Source organism: Strigops habroptila, chromosome 1 (assembly GCF_004027225.2).
Source record: "Strigops habroptila isolate Jane chromosome 1, bStrHab1.2.pri, whole genome shotgun sequence".
NCBI classification, from domain to species: Eukaryota; Metazoa; Chordata; class Aves; order Psittaciformes; family Psittacidae; genus Strigops; species Strigops habroptila.
The window spans coordinates 88,645,193-88,665,587 of NC_044277.2; the positions used below are offsets into that span (position 1 = coordinate 88,645,193).

Consider the following 20,395-nt stretch of genomic DNA (forward strand, 5'->3'; position numbering starts at 1 on the left):
CTTTATATGGCATGCTAACTGTAATATCTGTATTACTTGACCAAGAGTGGAATAATAAGTTTTCCTTTTTTTTTTGTCTTTCTGATAAATATGACAATATACAAGAAACAAAGCAGAAAGCAAAGAAATGCTCTCTAAATCCTGTTACGTTCTAACGTCATGGGATTTTCACATACTAAGTAAGTAAATAAAGCAAGAGCTGGTCCTTATTTCAGACAGGATGACAGAGACAGTAAATAGACCAGCATATTAAAATAATAAAATACTAGCCTCAGCTGTCTTCACAAAAGGACGGGCAGCACAGTCACCATGAAGTGTGCCTTATAGCCTTTGTTTCATACCAGGGATATATGGTTCATGCCCTGTAACTTACTGTGCTCAAACATACCTCTGCCTCCACAGGAAACCCCAGCAAAGCTAGTTTCCCCACAGGCAAGGGGCTCCAAAGTCAACTGGGCTTCCTAAGAAAGGACAAAGAAAGGTAAAGGAAAAACAGACACAAGAAAAAACCATAATTTTTTCTTGGTCACCAAACCAGACAGTGAGGTGCATGCCAACTTAGACAAATGCCTGTTCCCTCTGCTCCTCTGGGAACCAGAGGCCACCAGCTTCAACACCTGGAGCCAGGCTGCTGCAGGGACAGCAACCACAAACCAGTACGTGCTCCAGAAGTGCTTTAGTGTGAAGGAAGGATGGGCTCGGGCCTCTTTCACAGCACTTTAAATCTGAACAACGTTGAAAATAACAAAGGATCAGTGCTGCTGACTTTAAACATTTATTCTATCACTGTAACTCTGCAAGACAGGAAAAAGAGACTGAAGTTCACTGCCACAGAAAGCAAGCACCTTGAGATAAAAAAGGTTGATGATAATTTGGTTAATTTAATTTGAAAATTGAAGTAGGTAAAAAAAACAGTGGGAGCAAGCAAGGATATTTGGATGCACACTGCTACTCTAAAATCTATTCTTAAGTTATGGCCAGGATGGGGGAGTCCTTAATTGTCAAAAATAACCATGATGAATTTGGTAGAATTACAGCATTCTAGTTATATGATTGTGTGCTATTTCTCCACTTGCAACACTCAGGGCTGACCACCTCTAGGGTTGAGTTCATATTTCTATATTGAAAATGCACTTTGTGTTTGTACGATCTTTACATAACTTTCTGCCAAACTTTAAAGGCACCAAGCGAATGTGGCAAGTGAGAGCAGGGAATGACAGGACTAGTGATGCTGAAGGCTGCTTGGCTTGCCTGATTAGATAATCCCCCTTTCAAATGTTTTGACAGGGAAGTAATTCAAAACTACATTTTCCCAGACATCCACCCTATTCTAATGCTCATTTTCTGGATGCTTTATTTGAAACTCTAGGTGCTGATTTGCAGGAGCCCATAGGTGCCAGAGATGTACATTACAGCTGGGTTTTAAACATACAAAACAAAACACAGAGCTGTGTGAAAGACTCAGATCATTTTATTAGATGAAGGATTGGGTCTTCATTGTTTTCTACTAATTACAAATAACTGCCCAACTTTTGCAATTACCTAAAAGTTGAAATCCAGAAAAATAATTATTTACATGTATGTTAAAAGATTTGATTTTGATACAGTCTTTTTAATTTCACTTTATCAAGGCATTCCTTGTATGTGTATTTTATAACAGAGAAAAGTTATAATATTTAAAGCAACATCCAAGAAAGGTAGTATATTGCTCTTAAAATGCTGAAAATATTTTGCTAGAAATTCTCTTTGATTTCACCCCCGATACAGCTTCTCAAAGAAATGCAGGCATGTCAAAATTGCATTGTCAGATAAAAAATGCTTCCAAATTTTTTCTAATCAACTTCAACCATAAATAACACTAAGGAGTCAAAGAAAACCCAAATTTTTGGTTACTTATAAGTGCTAGAAATATCTTACCTCACATCCTTATCTGTGAAGGTGAAATAACACCCCTTTCTTACTTCACAATGATTTTACAAAGAAAAAGTAACTCTTGTTTGTAAAATTCTATTGTGAAGGAAAATACAAGAGTATCGGTAATTCTGAACTCTGGGCAGGGTCAGCATGTTGTAAATAAGGCCAAGGGCAACAATGACAAAAAAGCAGAAAGCAAAATCCTTAATATTTACTCAAATAAATAGCACACACCCAGAGAAATGAGCTCTGTGGAGAAATAGCATATGATGTCATAATCATAATATGCACACACAAAGGGGACACACTGACATTGCAGAGGTAATTGTATCTATGTTGGATTTTGCAGCCTAATAACATTCACCTGAATGTGGATACCTCTATAACACAGGAATAACAAGGCATACTTTTTGGTTGTGAAACTATTCGATGCTGAGATTACTTACCACACAGAATAAGTGTATTTCCCTAACTCCTCCAAGTAAAAATTGGTCTCTGCAGATGCTTTCCCTTCTTCTGTGCTTCCACTGTTCCCAGGATCTGACTTTTCTTGATAATATTGGTCAGGTGAGTTATTCCAGTTAATCTTTAAATTAAAAAAAAAAAAAAAAAAACCAGGCTAGAATAGTCAGGTAATTAGTTGGGCACAGCTAGCAAAGTAAGAGCTGCCAGTTTCACCCTAGTTATAACTTCTAGCTCTGTCTTACTCCTCGCTCTGTAACAAACCTGGAAAACATCAATGACAAAGCTGGCTCAAAATGCTTAAGAACAGAACAAACTACTTCAGCTGGAAGAGACCCACAAAGATCATCTAGGTCAACTGCCTGACCAATTCAGGGATGACCAAAAGTTAAAGCATGTTGTTAAGGGTCCAAAATGCCTCTTAAACACTGACAGGCTTCAGGCATCAATCGCCTGTCCAGGAAGCTTGTTCCAGTGTTTGGCCCCCCTCTCAGCAAAGAAATGCTCCCTAATGTCCAGTCTAAACCTCCCCTGACACAGCTTCCATTCCCATTACAGAACCATTCCCATGCATCCTGTCACTGGATCCCAGGGAGAAGAGCTCAGCATTTCCCTTTCTTTTTCCCCTCCTCAAGAAGCTGTAGAGAGCAGCGAGGTCACCCCTAAGCCTCTTTCTCTTCAAAGCAGACAAGCCCAAAGTCCTCAGCCGCTCCTCACAGGACATCCCTTCCAGCCCTGTCACCAGCTTTGTTGCCCTCCTCTGGATGCACTTGAAGACCTTCACATCCTTTTTAAATTGTGGGGCCCAGAACCACACACAGTATAGTTCAGTTAATTATGTTCTAAAAGACTGTGGTTTGACAAACCCTCTCAAGGAGGTGTAAACTTGTGCTGACACCAGAAATCATCCAGTCTTCTTCTACCTGCTCGCTCTTTCTCATGTTGCACACCACACTCTATCAGTATAAAAATTTGGACACCCACATAGTGAAACATATGAAGAGAACTGATCTGTGGAAGGAATTAATGCTGTTTGGCCTGTTTCTTTTCATTCCTTTTATTAATTGGGTTAGGTCTCAGCTGGACCCATTCTGATCCAGGCCACCCTGCACTGGTGCCAGCACAAGGAAGGAGAGGGACAGTACTGAATCTGTGCTGGTGCCAGTTTATTCTGATTTAAAATACTGCTTGAGCTACAAAGTACAGAATCCTAATCTGTGCTCATCTCTGGAATAACATATTTGCATGCACAGGGCCTAATTCAGCATTGGCATTGCCTCTCTCTGGAATAACCTTCAGGTTCCTTGCATGCTCGATGTTATCACCCCTGGACAGAGAACCAAACATCACTTCCACCAAGAGACACAATGAGGTCATAACTTACTAAACAGACATCTGAAGGTGACTTCATGAATCTATCTATTAATACATTCCTAGGCACAAAACCAAATTCTGTAAGGGTTTGTTAACATTTAATGAACAAGCCCAGTGAGAACAAAGGGATGAAAGTTAAAACCTGTTGTGTTCAAACTAGAAATAGGACTTCCTTTTTGTTCTTTCTTTTAGACAGAGATAGAAAATGGAAATGGAGATGGAAAGTATATCATTTAGAGGTAACCACAAAGGGAAATTTTGGTTCTCCATCCCTTGATGTCAATTTCATGGAGCAAGTAGTTGAAATTTTCCAGCCTACACAATTTCAGGTCCTTTTTGACTTCTGCATTTATGAAACCTGTAACAAACAAAACATCTAGGTTTACTCTACCATTCTCAAAAAATCTTAGAGTTTCCAGGGAATGCAGTGTTGGCATTAGATGTAGTCACATTGCTGTATATTTTGCTAATTATGAAAACTACAAAGTTTGGGGGTTTTTTTTTTGTTTTTTTTTTTTTTTTTAACTCAGTAAACCATTTTGCTCTAAAGAGCAAATTTGTATTATGAAGCTTGGATTACATAGACCACATCTACAATTTGAATTTTAACTTAAGGATCCTGGACATAACAGACAGAGGTTCATATCCATACTACATAATGCTAAATATGGTTATCAATAAACACGATACAATCATCTTCTTTTCAATGGTCAGTGGAAAAGCTGCCACAAGCAGTGGAATATATTGCCAAAAAGCAATTTTATGTAAACATGAATAGTTACACAGAGCAGAATTGGGTTGCATGCTCAAAGCTGTTTTCAAGCACAAAGACCAGGCAGCTACAGATAACATTGCAGCCACATGACTGCTCAACTTAATTGCCGAGGAAAAGTCAAGGTTTCAGAGTAGGTAGTGTGTCCAAAGTACGTTGCTGGCACTGACATTGTCTCCATGAAACTATCCCTGTGCAAAGTAGATGCAAAAACATTATTTAAGACATAAATCCCAAAGGTGTAGAGAGTATTATGAGTGAATTTCTCTGAGACTGTGTTTGATCTTGTCTGAAGTACAAAAGCAGAAGCTCAGTCATCTGCATGACAATGGAATTGTGGCCGCAGAATATATTTTATGTGTCTCAGAAGTCAGTGACCGGGAGCACTGTGTCCTTTACGGCTACCACTCGATACCTTTAATGCATGCAATGGTGTGCACACTCACCCCAACAAAAACTGAGTTGTCACTAATGCACATCACTCAGAAGATACTCACTGGGAAACTACTGGCAACTCCCTAGCATGTATGAATTTGGGGCAGGGGGTAAAAGCAATAACACCTTCGGTTTTGGTGATATGCTCTATATTACCCCAAAAGGTAAGGTCAGACCCAAAAGTCTTTCTGTTGCTTTTGTAAGAAAATGATAAAAAAAAAAAAAAATCTATTTACAAAAAAAGACAAAAAAAAGGGACAGCTAACGAGAATAATCCACTATGTGAACTTCTGCCTTAAGTCTGTTTTTTACATTAGTCTTTAATTGTTTCCAATATAGGATTGGTGGGTATAACATTATTTTAGAAGATGGTTTCAGTTCCAGAGATACAATTAGGCCCAAATGACATAATTCATAACAAATGCCTAAATCTTGAACATGCTAAAACAAGGATCTCTCTGAAGATGAGGGTTTGCTCATCCTATTAAAAAAGAGGGGCTCTTACAACCTTTGAAAGGAGATTTCACATGCTCACTTTTCTTTTGTGCAGAAGTATTCTCATAAGAGGCTCAGTTCAGAAATCTATTTAAACATGTCAATAACTGTAAGCTTGTGAGTCATTTCACTGAGTCCAAAGGGACTAGACAGTGCTGAATTACCCGTGGGCTTACGCACCTTACTGAAACCAGGTCACTTTAATGTGGCTTTGAGAGCCACCCACAACTGAGGTTCCTATAAGAGCGTGGCATTTTGATCAAAGGCAAAGTGCTATTATGGGATTGTAGGAAATGAATTTCACTCTGCCACTCCCATGGGTTGGGTTGCTTTGCCCATTACACCCACTCCATCAGTCCTTAAATTGGTTTTCCTATAGATATAAGGCTACACACACACACACGCAGGCACACATCAGTGTGCTGTTATAGTTATACATAACTCTGGTTTCTCCAAGTTATCCTTACCACCTTAAAGAAATAAATCACTTGAAAACTCAGTAATTTAAAATGGAGGAAATTTCCAGATGGCCAATCTAATTTTGCTTATAGATATTTATATGTAGATCATCACACTAATGAAGTAAAAGTTGCGATTACAATTCCTAGCTATTGAGTATTTGTGCCATAGTATGTGTACAGGTATGAACACATAGTACACAAGTTTGTGAGTACTCTGAATACCCTGATGACTTTTTTCCATGGGCAATTAAAACTATAAAATGTTTCAGCGTACATGTAGGACAGGCTGAGACAAATTGCCAGAATGATTAATTCGAATATTCTTTTTTGCAGCCAAGCTGATCTAAGGAGAGAAGTAGAGCAACACAGAAAAATTGCATCCCTCATTGGAAAATACCTAATTTAGAACAGATGATGCAGGTATAAACAATTCTCAGGCACAGTCTTTGTGTCTTAGTTCTCAGGATTTACATTAAATTGAAAAGCTTCAGTAGTATCTCACCCAGACAGTGTTGAGGTGATGCAGATGTGATTTCATGGTAACTTGTACTGATGACACCATATTTGTTCACAAACTAATTATGGCCTTGACCAAGACACTACAGATAAGGATATTGAAGGTATTTGAATGTAGGGGTCTTCTGCACAAGAACATGAAAGCTTGGTTATAGATGCGTAGGAAATCTATCTTGTGTTTGACCATTACTGAAATAATATCAGCACAAGGTCCTGCAGCACGACCTTGATCTAGCTTCTGTTGTCTGATTGCTGGGTAGTCTTTCCTATTATTCCTTTGAAATTCCATTGCTGGAAAGATTAGCTCTCTATAGATCTATGCAGGAGACAGCAATACTCCTTGGCCATTTGACGCTTATGATAGCCATAACAAAATTCACAGTGATAGATTAAAGAAACACAACAACAAGCAGCAAACCCCCAAATCATTCCTGAATAGCCCAGGCAGAAGCTCCAAAGGCTTCAACGTGTGCTTTAGAAAGGGAGATGGTGATGTTCAGACCAAGTCCAGTACCTTGTGATGCCCTCCTTGGCCTTCCCTCAGCCAAAACTCGTCTGCACAGCCATGGCAATCCTGGTAAAAACCATTCTCTGTAAGAAAAGATAAAACAAAACATATTTTTATATCGCTGTATAAGACAAAGCTCTGGAAAGGAAGGAGCTAGATTTTGTTCCCTCTTCCACCAAAACCCTGTGTGACTCCAGAAAGGTCATTTTTCACCCTCCATCCTAGTTCTAAATAGATGGTTAGTTCTCTCCTACCTTCCAGAAACGCATAAATGCAGAGAAGACTTCAGACACTGTGGTGCTGGAAATCACAACTGTATAGATGGGGGGTGTGGGGGGGGGGGTTAGGGGGAAAGTAGAAATAAAGAAATAACAGAAATGAGAAGAATGACAGTGAAGGTGATTTGCACCACCTAAGGATCTGTTCTCTGGAAAAGAGGAGAAAGTCTGTTTTCTTGTAGGGGCATGGTTGTGGATTGAGAATGAGGCACAGGGTTCTAAAATATTCAGTTCTCTGAGCAATGTTTACTTAAGTAGTGTGCCCCTCAAAGTTCTGAAAAGTAGTGACCTGCAGAGTGAACAAAAATGTAGTCCTACATCATAGGAAGCAGTCGTGATAAAAATGAGGGTCTGTATTACAGTTCTTAATGCACAGCATGTGGAGGATAAGTCAACAATATACTTAATGATTATGTCACTTTTTTTTTTTTCCAGTTACTTCCACTTCCGCTCAGTAGAAGACAGTAAACTATACTCAAAATCACACTACAGGCAGGACCTGCCCTTACGTGTTATACTTGTAGACATACAATATAAACAAACACAATGTCGCAGTTTTGGGCCTGTCTGTGTATATACATATGAATATCTATGTCTTACTTTCTATATATACACACATGTATAGGTGTATATATGCTGAGCATTCACAGTGGATGAGGTATTTGCAAGTATTTCTAGCTGGGGTGAAAGAAGAGGTCTACTGAAAGCATTTAAACTGCTAAAATACAGCTGCTGGGTATGTCACGTGTATGCACACGTAGTATAAACACTTAAAATTGTCTCCACATATTCCATATATGTGATACATGTATGAACCCATAAATACATTATTAAATATAAACGTACTTTTGTAAAGATGGTTACTGTGGTTTTCTTGGGTTTTTTTGGGGTTTTTTTATTTTGGCTCACTGAAATGGGTTTCCAAATAGCTTTGCTGAAGTACAAAGACTGACAATGTTTTTGGAGACAAATGAATAAGGCAGTAATTACCTTGGCCAAAAAAATAACACGATAGAATAAAGAAAACAATGATATTCTACATCTAAGAAATGGGTGGGAGAAGAAGCTCAAGTTCGTTATTTAATCATGACATGCTCCTTTTATATTTTATTTGTAAGGCTCTGAATGCTCTTTTCTTTCTATACCAGTGAGCTCATTACTTTAATTCCTCATAGATTTCTCTGAACAATTTTTACTAAGTAAAAACAATGTAATTCTTTAATGGCTGTAACAGTAAGAAGCTGCTCGAATTAAAGATCAATAAAAAGTACAGAAAAAAATCTGTATGAAAATAAATAAATAAAGGAGAAGATGGGAAATGCTTGCAATTAGACAGGATGAAAAATCTAAAAAGAAATTAAATTTAGTTGTAATACATTTCCCATTCTTTTCTTCATGAAAATTACTACTGAAGTGGGGTTTTTTTCTGTAATTTAAATGTTAAGCTGCCAGATGTGTGTCTCATGCTTGAAGAGTTGAAGCTTTGCATTATTTAGCATATTAAGATTCACAGAATTTAAAAAAGGGCTCCTTTATTGCCTGGAGGTTCTAATTAAGTAAACCTTAGCCTGGTACATTTAAAACTTGCAATACAAGAGATTTTGCTTTTGGTTTTTTTCTTTGTAGCCAAGTCTCATCAATATAATAAATATGGAAAATACTTAAGATGATAAAATTTTTCTTTGGCTTAAGGAATTAAACCTATCTATTATTTTAAGAAGTTTTTAATAGAGGCCAGCAATCAGAAAGACATTTAAAGACTCCAGCCTACTTTTTAATCATAGGAATTTCTCTTAGTTAGTGGGGGAAAACGTGTCTTGTAAAACTGAGCTATGTAGAAATTGTTTCTTCCACATGCACAAAACAAAGCAGTTCTGAGAAAGAAACAAGACTCACACAGCTCTTTATTATTAAATTCCATTTTACTTTTTTATAACCTGTTATAATTGACCACAGAAAACTAATAAAGCATTAATTAGCTGAACTATCAGGAATTTGTTTGTTGAAGGAGTTAGGATGGCTGCATCAGAAACTGTAATAACACAGAAATTCCTTTGACATACAGTACCCATAAATCATACCTTAAATACAGTTAGTTTTGCCATTTTAGAAAATGTCAAAGATGTCAACTTTGTCCAGATATAGCACTTAGCAGTGACTATTTTAGTAAATTGACTGAAAATACATTTTGTTCTCTGACAGGGGAACATAATACCATTCATGATAAAAATGAACAACTTGAGGAGGAGAAAATAATACCAAGTAAGAATGAACAAAGACAGGTATCATAGCTACAATAAAGGTACAATGGCAGGTGTAAACTCTCTGTTAAGAGGTTTATTTGAAGTCAACAAACATACGCAGAAGAGCAGGAAAATGCAGTTACACCAGGGCCTGGAACAGACAATACTATTCTTAGTCCAATGTTATAAATCTGTGATGAGGTATTAACAAGAAGTCCAGCAGAACAGTTTTAATGTTGTACATTTGTATAAGAAAAAAATAGGTGGCACTTTTTCCCACCTTTGTGGAATGGGCATAAACACAGTAATGCCTGGATTTGGGAAAGTATGGTGAAACAAAGTTTGCGTCCAGACTTTGATAATACTGAGAGCAGTCTTATTTCTTGGTGATAGTAAGTACCAACAAAACACTTCATATGCTACACACAGCTCACACCTAACATGGAATACAGAGAAAATGTCACCTGTACCAAGACCCTGAGTTCAGCTGGGACTTACATTTTTAAAACAGGGTGGAAAGAGGTTGGAAACTAAAGTGTTCGTGGTACTCACATTTTTAAAACAGGGTGGAAAGAGGTTGGAAACTAAAATGTTAGTGCTACTCCACTACTTTTCTCAGCTTCAGCCTTCCTGGGGCAATAGCTGAGAGTAGCATGACCTTTAAAAACTGAAGGGTGTCTTACTGCTTCTTAAACCTTATAGATAATAATGCAGCCTTTTTTATCCTCTACGTTCAGTCTGGAAGTTATCCTTTTTGGTTGTGTCTTCTGTAACAAATACTGTGGTGCAACAGAAGTGGATTTGTGGAAGTAAACCAGTGATTCAGAGGACACCATGAAACAGTGAGGACCCCACTGTGTGTTGAAGAGTTTATGTCAGACTTCAGCCTTCCAGTATATGAAGGGGGCCTATAAGGATGCTGGGGAGGGACTCTTCATTAGGGACTGTAGTGGTAGGACAAGAGGTAATGGCTTCAAACTTAAACGGGAAGTTTAGATTGGATATAAGGAAGAAGTTCTTTATTGTGAGGGTGGTGAAGCACTGGAATGGGTTGCCCAAGGAAGTTGTGAATGCTCCATCCCTGGTGGTGTTCAAAGCCAGGTTGGACAGAGCCTTGGGCCACATGGTTTAGTGCGAGGTGTCTCTGCCCATGGCAGGGGGGTTGGAACTAGATGATCTTAAGGTGCTTTCCAACCCTAACGATTCTATGATTCTGTGACTAGATCTGGGAATTGGTGGCCCACTAATACTGATACACACGCCTAAAGCACATCCCGTTTCTTAGCTTCATCCTAAAGTCCAGTGCTTGTCCTCTGAGATCACTCTTCAATGAGAACCAGAGGCAGGGCATTCTGGGGCAGGGCATTCACTTCAAAAGTGCCCTAAAGGCCTAAATGCTAATGTAGATACGCCCTTCGCGAACTGGGATTAGAGAGGGGTAGGAAACAGATTCTCCACGATGTGAAACTTTCAGAGGCTGTGTATAGAACTAACATTGTGAAATTGTGAGATTTTGATGTGGGAAATCAAACAGCATTGTAAGAGTCGAAAAAGAGAAGAGTTTGGATTACACAAATGTAAGCAGGAGCTGAATTTAATCCTATCTGCAAGAATCAGCCCCGTCCTTTACACAGTCCTGCACAGAGGAGGAAAAGACCAGCGAAGAAAGAGGAGGTCCAGCCATCTGAGGTTCTGCCTTTGAGGCTCTAACCTGCAGAAAAAGCGAAGGGCAAGCAATCTTCATTTTAAAACATTACTTTCTTCCCTTTAAAGTGGCACCCATGAGGAACCACCAGTGAGAATAGCTTTGGGGTTTTTTTTTGTTTAGGTAATTATTTTTGCATCTGCATAGAACTGTTATGTAGAAGCAAATACAATGTCAGAAGGAGAACCACCTCATTGTACTATAATGAGAAATATTGCAAGGAAAGCTCACCAGTTTTCCTGAAATTGCTTCAGAAGTGGCTGTGAGCATAAATGTAATCCTATCAACAAAACTGTTTCTCACTTCCACAAGCATGTTTTAACAAATGAAATAACATCTCTTCAAAGGTAATAATAAAATTAGAATGCTGTCTCTTGTGTCTGGTATTTTGATATGGACGGGGCATCTTAATATGTTCTGAATAAATTTCTGAGTGTTATCTAATAGTGTACTAACTCCTCAGCCTGATGCCATCTTTGCTTAGGTGTTATTTTGGAGCATTGTTCAGACAGAAATGGGTTTTTTATGCTATGAAAGGACACAATTCACTTCCCAATGTTTTTCCACAGATGTGGAGAGGTTTTTAATTGAAGATCTTAAATATGATAAATATTTAATATCTAAATTTCAATATGCAGTTTATTTTAGAAGACAGACACTGAACAAAAGTATCTTTCTGAGCTGTAAAGTTTGAAAATTGGGGCTAAAAGTTTTTCCCGGATGTTCCATAGAAAGATGATAGAGAAAAGGGTTGAAGGAACAACAGAAGTGGTGTCAAACACCGAAAATGAGCAGAATGCAAGCTGCTTGTAACAGGATGACTAGCAAAATTTATGAGAAATATTTTACATGTTTCCAGGGTTTTTACTGTAGTACATGCGTAACTGGGGGCTTTGAAGAAAGAAACCAGGCTTCATATGAAAGGAAGGCTGGGGAGCAGCTGCCTGCTGGGATGAGCATTGGTGGGAATGAAAATGCATGCACTGTTGAAGCTCCAAATTAAACATCAAATACAGTATAAATTGTAGTTTATACATGGTTTTCAGAAGTTATCTGGGGATTTTAAGGTGAACCTTTTTTCCCTCCTTAGTTCTGAGTGCAGACCTTGCATTTAGTGGTTACATTACTGACAGTGTTCCATCACAGAAAATCTGTGCTTTAGTAACGTGCCTTTTGAAACCAAAGTTCTGCATTAAATTATCATGTAATAGATTTAGCAAGTACCAGAAATTGAGCTCATTAAAAAAAAAGTCTGTTATCTCATGAATAAAGATAAGCAAAAACATTTTTCACCTAATTGAAATCCACCAGTGCTTTTGGAGCACTGCTTGTAGTTCAGGTAGACTCCCTATTATACAAGATCTGTTTTTAAAATTCACAGTAGATTACAATATTATCTCTTAGAATATATTGAGTCAGATCCTCTGACAATGCAAAGCAATGCCTTTTGAATCTCACCTTGCTTTGATAGGGTAGTAATTCAGTAACTTTCACAATCAGGCCACTTTTGTAACTGCATTGTTTCAAGGTATTTGTAAGAGACCCTCTTGAATTGAAAATGTGGGCTCTAAAATGTTTTGTTTGGCATTGGATCTCTGCCAAATCCCACATAACTAATTTGAATAAAAGTTCAAATGGTAGTTTTAGACCTAGATAAGCATTAGTAATGGGTATAAGGGGAAAAAGGGGCGAAGGAATAGCTGTCTATCTGTACAACTAATAATTAGGTTTTGAGTCCTACATTCTAAAAGTGGAAGCATCCGAATGTTGACGAGGAAAAGAAATCAGCAAAAATTTTTAAAAGCAGACAAAAGCAAATGGCAAATATGGTTAAATGTTATTTAAAACAACTTTGTTCATGCAGGTTACTCACGTTTTAAATACTGTGAGTATTCTAAGATGCTTTGCACAACTAATGTTGGGCAAATGAATTAAATGAACTTCAAAGTAGATTCTGCTAAGGTCAAAGTTGGAAAAAAAATTTCTAAGCTCTGCCTGTGATTACATTCTTGGGAGGACCAGCATCTAGAAAAGACATGTTAATGAAGTGTTGGTCTTATTTGGAGGTATATTGAGAACCCTTGGAAGATGGCAAATCTTCATTACTTTTTTCTGTAACATGCTTAAACTTGTTAGAGTTTAAGCACCAACATGCCACCAACACCATCTAACAAAAATTGATGCCAGCTCTGTATTCTACTTCTTACACATCTATGATATTCAGCAACAATATTCAGTGTTTATTAATCCTGAGTAAGGAATGATATACTAGCTCCTACCTGTATTTGTGCCTGCTTAACATGAGACAACCAATAAATTTACATATAAGAGCAGATGCATAGTCCTAGCCTTCTTGGTAGTCAACAGAGGAGGACAGATCCAAATGTTTTTTGAACTACATTTCATGGGTTGCCGTAAAAGGAAAGCTGGCATGTCAGTTTCTAATCAACATCCAAAGTTCTACCGCAGGATTTCGGGAAGTCCACAGACTCAAAGACAACTGAAAACTACTGTTGACAGAGATAAGAGGTAGATATCAGACCTCAGGTAGCCATTTCTTACCTAATATATTTCAGTTCAATGTCTAAACATGAGCTGCTATAGTCTCCTCGTACAGAAGAGTCACTCTCTCCCTTCGAAAGGAGGGATTATTTACACTTGCACTTTTAGGTCTCTACACACTGGCCAAGGAAGTGACAATTGTCCTTTCCCTAAAATGAAAGCTAACCCTCACCTTGTTTGTGGTGGGTGGCAGAGTCACAAGCAATGGCTACAACTGTAGATCTCAGGTCAGCTCCCAGTGCCGTCCCTACTGCCTCGGCTACATGCCCCAACACTAAGGGGAGCACAGGCAGCAGTAGTTACTGTGCCTGCATAGCCATTTTCCTATCGTGAGACAGAAAACATGATTCCACCCAGGTTACTAGGTGGGGGTGGCTGTCTATAACCTTGGTACCTTCAGATCCCTGTCCCATGGTAAATCTGCCGCTGGACATCAATGGTGGTATCTGAGTTTAGGGCAGGTTGTAAGTGTTGTGTTACTCAATTCTCAGACACGTGCATTTTACCTGGTACTTCAAGCAAGCAAACAAAAATCAACACAGTGCAACTTGCAAGGCTTTGCCTTCAAAAGAAACCCCACATCTCAGAAGTAAATGCTATCTGATGTTAATACAGACGGGTGCTCTTATGCAATTTATCTCAGCATAATTAATAAAGGATGTTGTTATTAACATGTTGCAGTAAGAAAAATATACTTCCCAAGCACCTAACAGCAACATGTTGTGATTCATGGATATAAATGACAAAATAAAATGAAAGGATGTAAAAATGTCACGGAAACACCAGCCATAATCTAATGTTGTCAGTGCACTCCACACACACCTTGTAATTACTAACACATTTGGCCTACAAATACTTTTTAGACATGAGAGCCCACCACTTCTGTACCTTTTCGTCTAAGCTGCTTTTGATCCCTCACAATTGAGTTAAACTCTTCCATTGCTTCCTTTGCTTAGAGAAATAATGATTAGATGATACCACAGGGCAAGGGGGAAAGGAGATGTGGGTGTTTACACACATGCCAAGCAGATCTATTTGCAAGCTTTGAGTAAATTAAATAACACAATAAAAGTCCTAACCTGCTGGAAGCTTTTTAAGCTCTTCTCTTTTCCTCCCTGCTTCTTCTAACACACACGTTTCTCCTCCTTTCACAGCATTAAACTGCTTTTCCACTTCCTTTACAACAGTGGGAATACTTCCCTTATGGGTGTCAGGATCTTTCGGGGAGGTCAGAGGTTGCCCTGTGAAGGAAATGACAAGCTGTGAAATGTAAAAGAACAATTCCTTCCACATGTTTCCTTGCTCCAGGAGCAGTAAGGGCTTGTCAGCTAGCATCACGATGGGATGGGCCAGGCCTTGCCTAGCAGTCCTGTCAAAACTAATTTACAATTAAAGACCTGCACAACTGTTTAAAGCTTTACAACTTCAGCAAGTTTCAAGGACTGCCAAAGACACGTGGTACAAACCAACCTTATTTTGACAGCCAGGCAGGCAGATAGAAAGAAAACAGACCGAAAAGTGCTCTAAATTGTACCGTAACCAGATAAACTGTATACCTGAAAATTATTCTTCTGTATAATATTTATTTCTATTATAAACTCATCATTTGGGAATTGAAAACATTTCAGCTCTTCTAACTTTTCTTCTGGTTGATGCACGGGGCACATAAGTCACGTGCTGTTGTTAGACAGCAAATCTTGAAGGGGAAGGAAAAAAAAAGTTAAGAAAAAAATAAGCTATTTGCTCATTGTAAGAAAATAAGTGTCCTTAAAACCATTCTCAAACAGCTGAGTTGCCTATTTCTTTACACTTCCAAAAGTACAGTAGAACAGGGAGAATGAGGGGACAAGCAGACTTTCTGGAAAGAAAATGTTACAGCGCAGAAAATCTGTATGCAGGTGTTTAGTCCTAAGACAGTTGAGGCTCTGGGAGTCTTTCCATGTGACAAATCTACCCAGCAAAGCGGTAGGAACAAACATCTCTGCTAGCCCAGACACTGAAAGCAGTGTAGTCATGCTAACACAACACCGTACCCAGGATAATACAGCATGCGTCACAGCTCTACTATAGAAAGATCATCCTGCTGCTGGGGCCAAACTAGCCTGGCTACCTTTGAACACTTTCCTTGAAAACCTTGGCTGATAACACCTCTCCTCCAACAGAACTAGGCTGAGAAAAACTCCCATCTTTATTTCACTCTGTAGTGCTTGGGATAACTTCTGCTTAAAAAGATGTACTATTTAAGTATAGGTATCGATTTCTGCTGTAATTCAACCAAAACCTGCACACAGTTTGGCACTAAAAAAATTTATTGTTTCAGTATCTTAATCACTCTCAGCAACTCTTCTACCTTCTCCCTTGTAATGGAGAAGGAGACCTTTTTAGGTCTTGAGCGCATATCATTATATACTAGTATAGTGATCATCATAACTTCAGGACTTCAAACTGGCCAGTATAAAGAGGTGTAAATCACTAGAATGTGAAAGGTTTTCCTCTGGTTCCACAAGCTACAGAGGATAGTGTCAAAATACAATATATGTAAGTATATATAATATGGTTTTGTACTTCCGTATTTTATTTGATCACCATTTCTGATGGGTACAAATAGGTGTTTGTCAGAGTAACAGCCCAGACAGAAAAGAGAGTATTTGGAAGAATGTTCCCAACGAGTGCATAGCAACATTTCTCAAATGAGCCTGAATCTGACCTAAAAGTGTTTGAACTGGATAACAAATAGAGGAGTGATGTCCAGCTACTTTTCTGAGGATGAAAGAGCTGCCACTTTCAAAAAAGAGAGAGTTACACTGACATTTTGCACAAGTGAATTCCCTCTGCTATGGACACTGAAGTCAAAAGGGACCTTGCTTTGGATGTCACAGTGATAAAGAGTGCTCTCTTGAAGAATTTGTGTATTTAATTGTTTATATGGAGAGCTACATTTTTCTGAAGTTTTCATGCATTTAGAAGACTGGGTTGCTTTAGATCCAAGCCTATTAAGGCAACGTTTCTGTTTTTTTTATCAAATCTTCTTACATATACTTATTCTGTTAGAGTCGTTACCTTCCACACAATGGTTAATGAATTCCACAGAAAAAAAATGTCATTTATTCATTGACAGGGACTGTTGATCCCTTAATGGGGCAACGGATCAGCCGCAGAGGCTTTTCTCAAAAAAAGCAGAGGATAGTGGTTGTGAAAGCAGAAGCTGTCTTCTTCCATGAATCTCTCATGGAATACCACTTCAAAAGAACCGAGAGAAGATACCATTTGAACTAAAAGATACTCTAGATCTGATACTTTGCATCTGTGATCTACGAAGGAGGTAGAATGGGAGGTATTGGATTGTATTCCCTGCATTGTACTCTGGAAGAAAGATCCTGTGCAGCAGGGAAGAGCCATACCTAGCCCAACACAGAGCTGTGGTTTAAAAGAATAATGTAGCCTGGAGTTAATGGAAATAATATGAAGGTTCTGTCTTAAACTTCTAAAACAAAGACAAATTTGCAGTGAAGGTTAAAACACCAGTTCCTAACCTGCTCTATTTTGCTTATATGTTGCAGTACCATATACAGTATTGATATGTAAGATCACTCAGTATTTAGACTACTACAATAGAGTGAGTTACAGAGCACCAGTCTTTATTTAGGCTGTTTTTGCTTTCTCTGGTTTGTGTCTCAACCTTAATGTCACTTTAACAGAGCTTTTCCCCACACACACTTTTGGTGGTTTAACAGATATAATATAGTATTTATAGAGCATATCAATGTGTGACAGCTTGCCACAGATCATAAACACATTTTTCTGCTGGAAATGTTGGAAGTTGTGATTTTCAGCATGTGATCTCCAGTTCTCTAAGGTTTGCTCCTTTAATTGTAAATAGCCAGAAACTCATCAAGCTAGCATTTAATAAACTTTTAATTTGAAATGGATTACCACATGTTGTGTTTGTTTACTCATTATTAAATCTCTTAGCAACATATCACCAGCAGAAACAGCATACTGTAAGACTGCATAGACACATTAAAAAACAAACCCATGGAGGATATTAGCAGCTAATAATATCTTTAATGAAGGCTTCAAGAAAAATAAATAAATATAAACAATATCAAAAATGACTCCTAGAAATTTTGTTAGTGCAAATCTGTTTGGCATGGAAGTTGCAGATCTTCCATGATCAGCTTATTAGCATATTTCAGAGGTCTGCACACAAAATACAATATACACTAATGCTCTCAGTTCTTAGAAATACACCTTCTGGACTTCTCAAATTGCCTATCATGAGTTTTTTCCATGTGTTTCCAGAATTGTGACCTATTTAGTTGCATCCTCTACGTATACATGTGCATCTGCATGCATGTGAAGACTGATGGTAGGACCAAACTGTGGTAAGGCCAAGTCTGATTTATTAAGAACTTGTCCATAACTCTCCTGTTATGAAGAAGAAAAATTTTGTTGAATGTTGAGCAAAATTGTCTGCAACTCCACCTTTGGGATCTGCTATTCATGGTTCTGTGCTGCATCTCAAAGCACTGTAGAAGATATGTAGAAGATATACGGCAACAAAAAGGACCTTGCTCCTCAGTACAATGTATGTTTACACCTCCATGCTGCTGGTATCAGGGTGGTTATATAAAAGCCTGTAGATCACAGTGCGGTTGCAGCTAAGCCTAAAAGCATCATAAGGTGAATCTCATTTTCTTTATATCCTAAACCATTACTTACTCTCTGAAAAATACTTTTACTGGCCTCTTTTCATGTTATGCTTCCAACCTGAGCTGCCCATTCTCTATGCTAAATGATTATTGCTTATCTGCTCTCTTTCTTTCCTTCCAATATCCTAGTCTTTCTTCTCCTATGCCTTCTACAGTGCATCACTGCTGCTGTTCTCAAATGCCTGAAGAACTAAATCTCCATTTCAGATCTGCAAATAAGTTTCACACAGACACCACAACCTGTGTATTGGCTGCATCCTTCAGTTCATTAAACAAGAGGGAATATAGGAATGTCTGTATATGAAAAAGAATCATTTTTATCCATGGAAGTCAGATCCCACATAATGAAAAAGAAAAACAAATAGCGATGTCCTGCCACTCTCATTCCTGGATTTCTAACAGAAGAGGAGTAATTTGTGAGTCCATTGCAATATGGTCAATTATGTCTTCAGTGTAGCTACATCATGGGACTCACAGAGGCCAGTCTACAAGTAACATTCAGTGATTTTTTTAAGAAAGCTTCTGGGAGGTCTGCTGCAGATAAGCAGATAATAATTTGTCTTTCCCAAGGGTTACTACTTGATTGAATCATAATGGGATTTCATAGGAGTAACATAAGGCATACCGCTGATGCCAGAACTACCTCCCTGCCAAATTTGAAGTCCCTATTGTAGCCCAGGGAGGTGCTAGAGTTCTTCAAGAAATAATTAGACAAAAAAGTATCTTTCCCTTTTTTCCTTCATGTAAGTTTGGTGTCATAAGCAGCTGAATTGTTATTGCTATGACTTTCCAAGCATTATTTAGCCTCAAGCAGAGGCCAGCATGGAAAGTTTCATCCTCAGCAATGAGGCTGGTTTAAATTGCTCACAACTGAAAACGAAGTTAAGCAATCTTAATTTAAAAAAAAAAAAAAAACCCCAAACACAGTATTCCTGCTGTAACACGTGTTGGACGAATATCTGAATGAGGAAAGTCTAGCTTAACAAGACACTAATGACAAGCCAACGCTGAAATGAAACTATGGGTTGCTCCGATGAAAGCCTGAATATAAACATGGAAGTTTGAATCCATCACCTTGCAGTCCAGGCTGTTCAACATTCTCTGAGACACCATTCTTTTCAGCAGTGCTTGAATACATAAGATGTTCAGGTGAGAGATGAAGATGCATATCACACTTACTTTGCTTATCTGAATCCTGTGGTAGTTTAATTATCTATTAAAAAACCAAACAAACAGACAAACAAACAAACACATAAGCATAAGCAGGTCAGTATTCCACAAAGCCAGAACACACTCGTTTGTACACTACTTGTGAACCCTAGAAGTCCAAGATGCTGCTACAAGCATTTTAGGAAGTTTTTGTTTCTCTCTAGTCTATTTACTAACTTACTACAGTTTTGTCTTTTATCAGTTTTCCAACTATATCTTCGCCATGCTTACAGACTAAAGGCAGACATCCCAGTAAATGAGTGTGACCCACAATCCAAATTCAGAATCATCCGGAGAAATATAGATAGCCTGGATCATTAAATCATCCCAGCTTATACATTTTGTTTGAAGACTAATTTTGAAGCTTTGGGGCCTACCCCCATGACCCCCGAATTTTATTTTTGTCATTTTTATACCATAGCTTTACTAACGTTATTTCTGACATTCTCTTTTCTAGCATATCTTTGGTATTTTTTTTTATATATAAATTCTTATTTCTCTACATGATTCTGAAACTATTTTCATATTTTTATTCTTGGTAGACCCAAAAATTAAGATTGCCTGAAAATCATCACTACAAGAAAACTAATAACTACACATTCTATTAAGTAAACCCACGTTATAATTAAGATGTTTTCAAAACTCATCCATTTTGGCTTTAGCGTTTTTTCCTGAGCCAGACATAACTATAAAAAAGGTATAAGTTTGAGGTCTTGTTAAGATTCTGAATGAGGGAATGTACCCCACTT

The 20,395-nt window shown here is 38.1% G+C and overlaps 1 protein-coding gene across 1 annotated transcript in view; it reads right to left on the minus strand.

The window, feature by feature from the left end:
* OFCC1 (orofacial cleft 1 candidate 1) overlaps positions 1–20,395 on the minus strand; it is a 167,098-nt gene that overhangs the window by 86,141 nt on the left and 60,562 nt on the right. The window contains exons 11-16 of the mRNA XM_030479996.1: positions 19,512–19,650; positions 14,805–14,966; positions 13,898–13,999; positions 6,944–7,020; positions 3,243–3,332; positions 2,361–2,500 (exon numbers count right to left, since the gene is read on the minus strand). Of these exons, the coding sequence (XP_030335856.1) occupies positions 2,361–2,500; positions 3,243–3,332; positions 6,944–7,020; positions 13,898–13,999; positions 14,805–14,966; positions 19,512–19,650 (710 nt within the window). The remainder of the gene's footprint in view (positions 1–2,360; positions 2,501–3,242; positions 3,333–6,943; positions 7,021–13,897; positions 14,000–14,804; positions 14,967–19,511; positions 19,651–20,395) is intronic.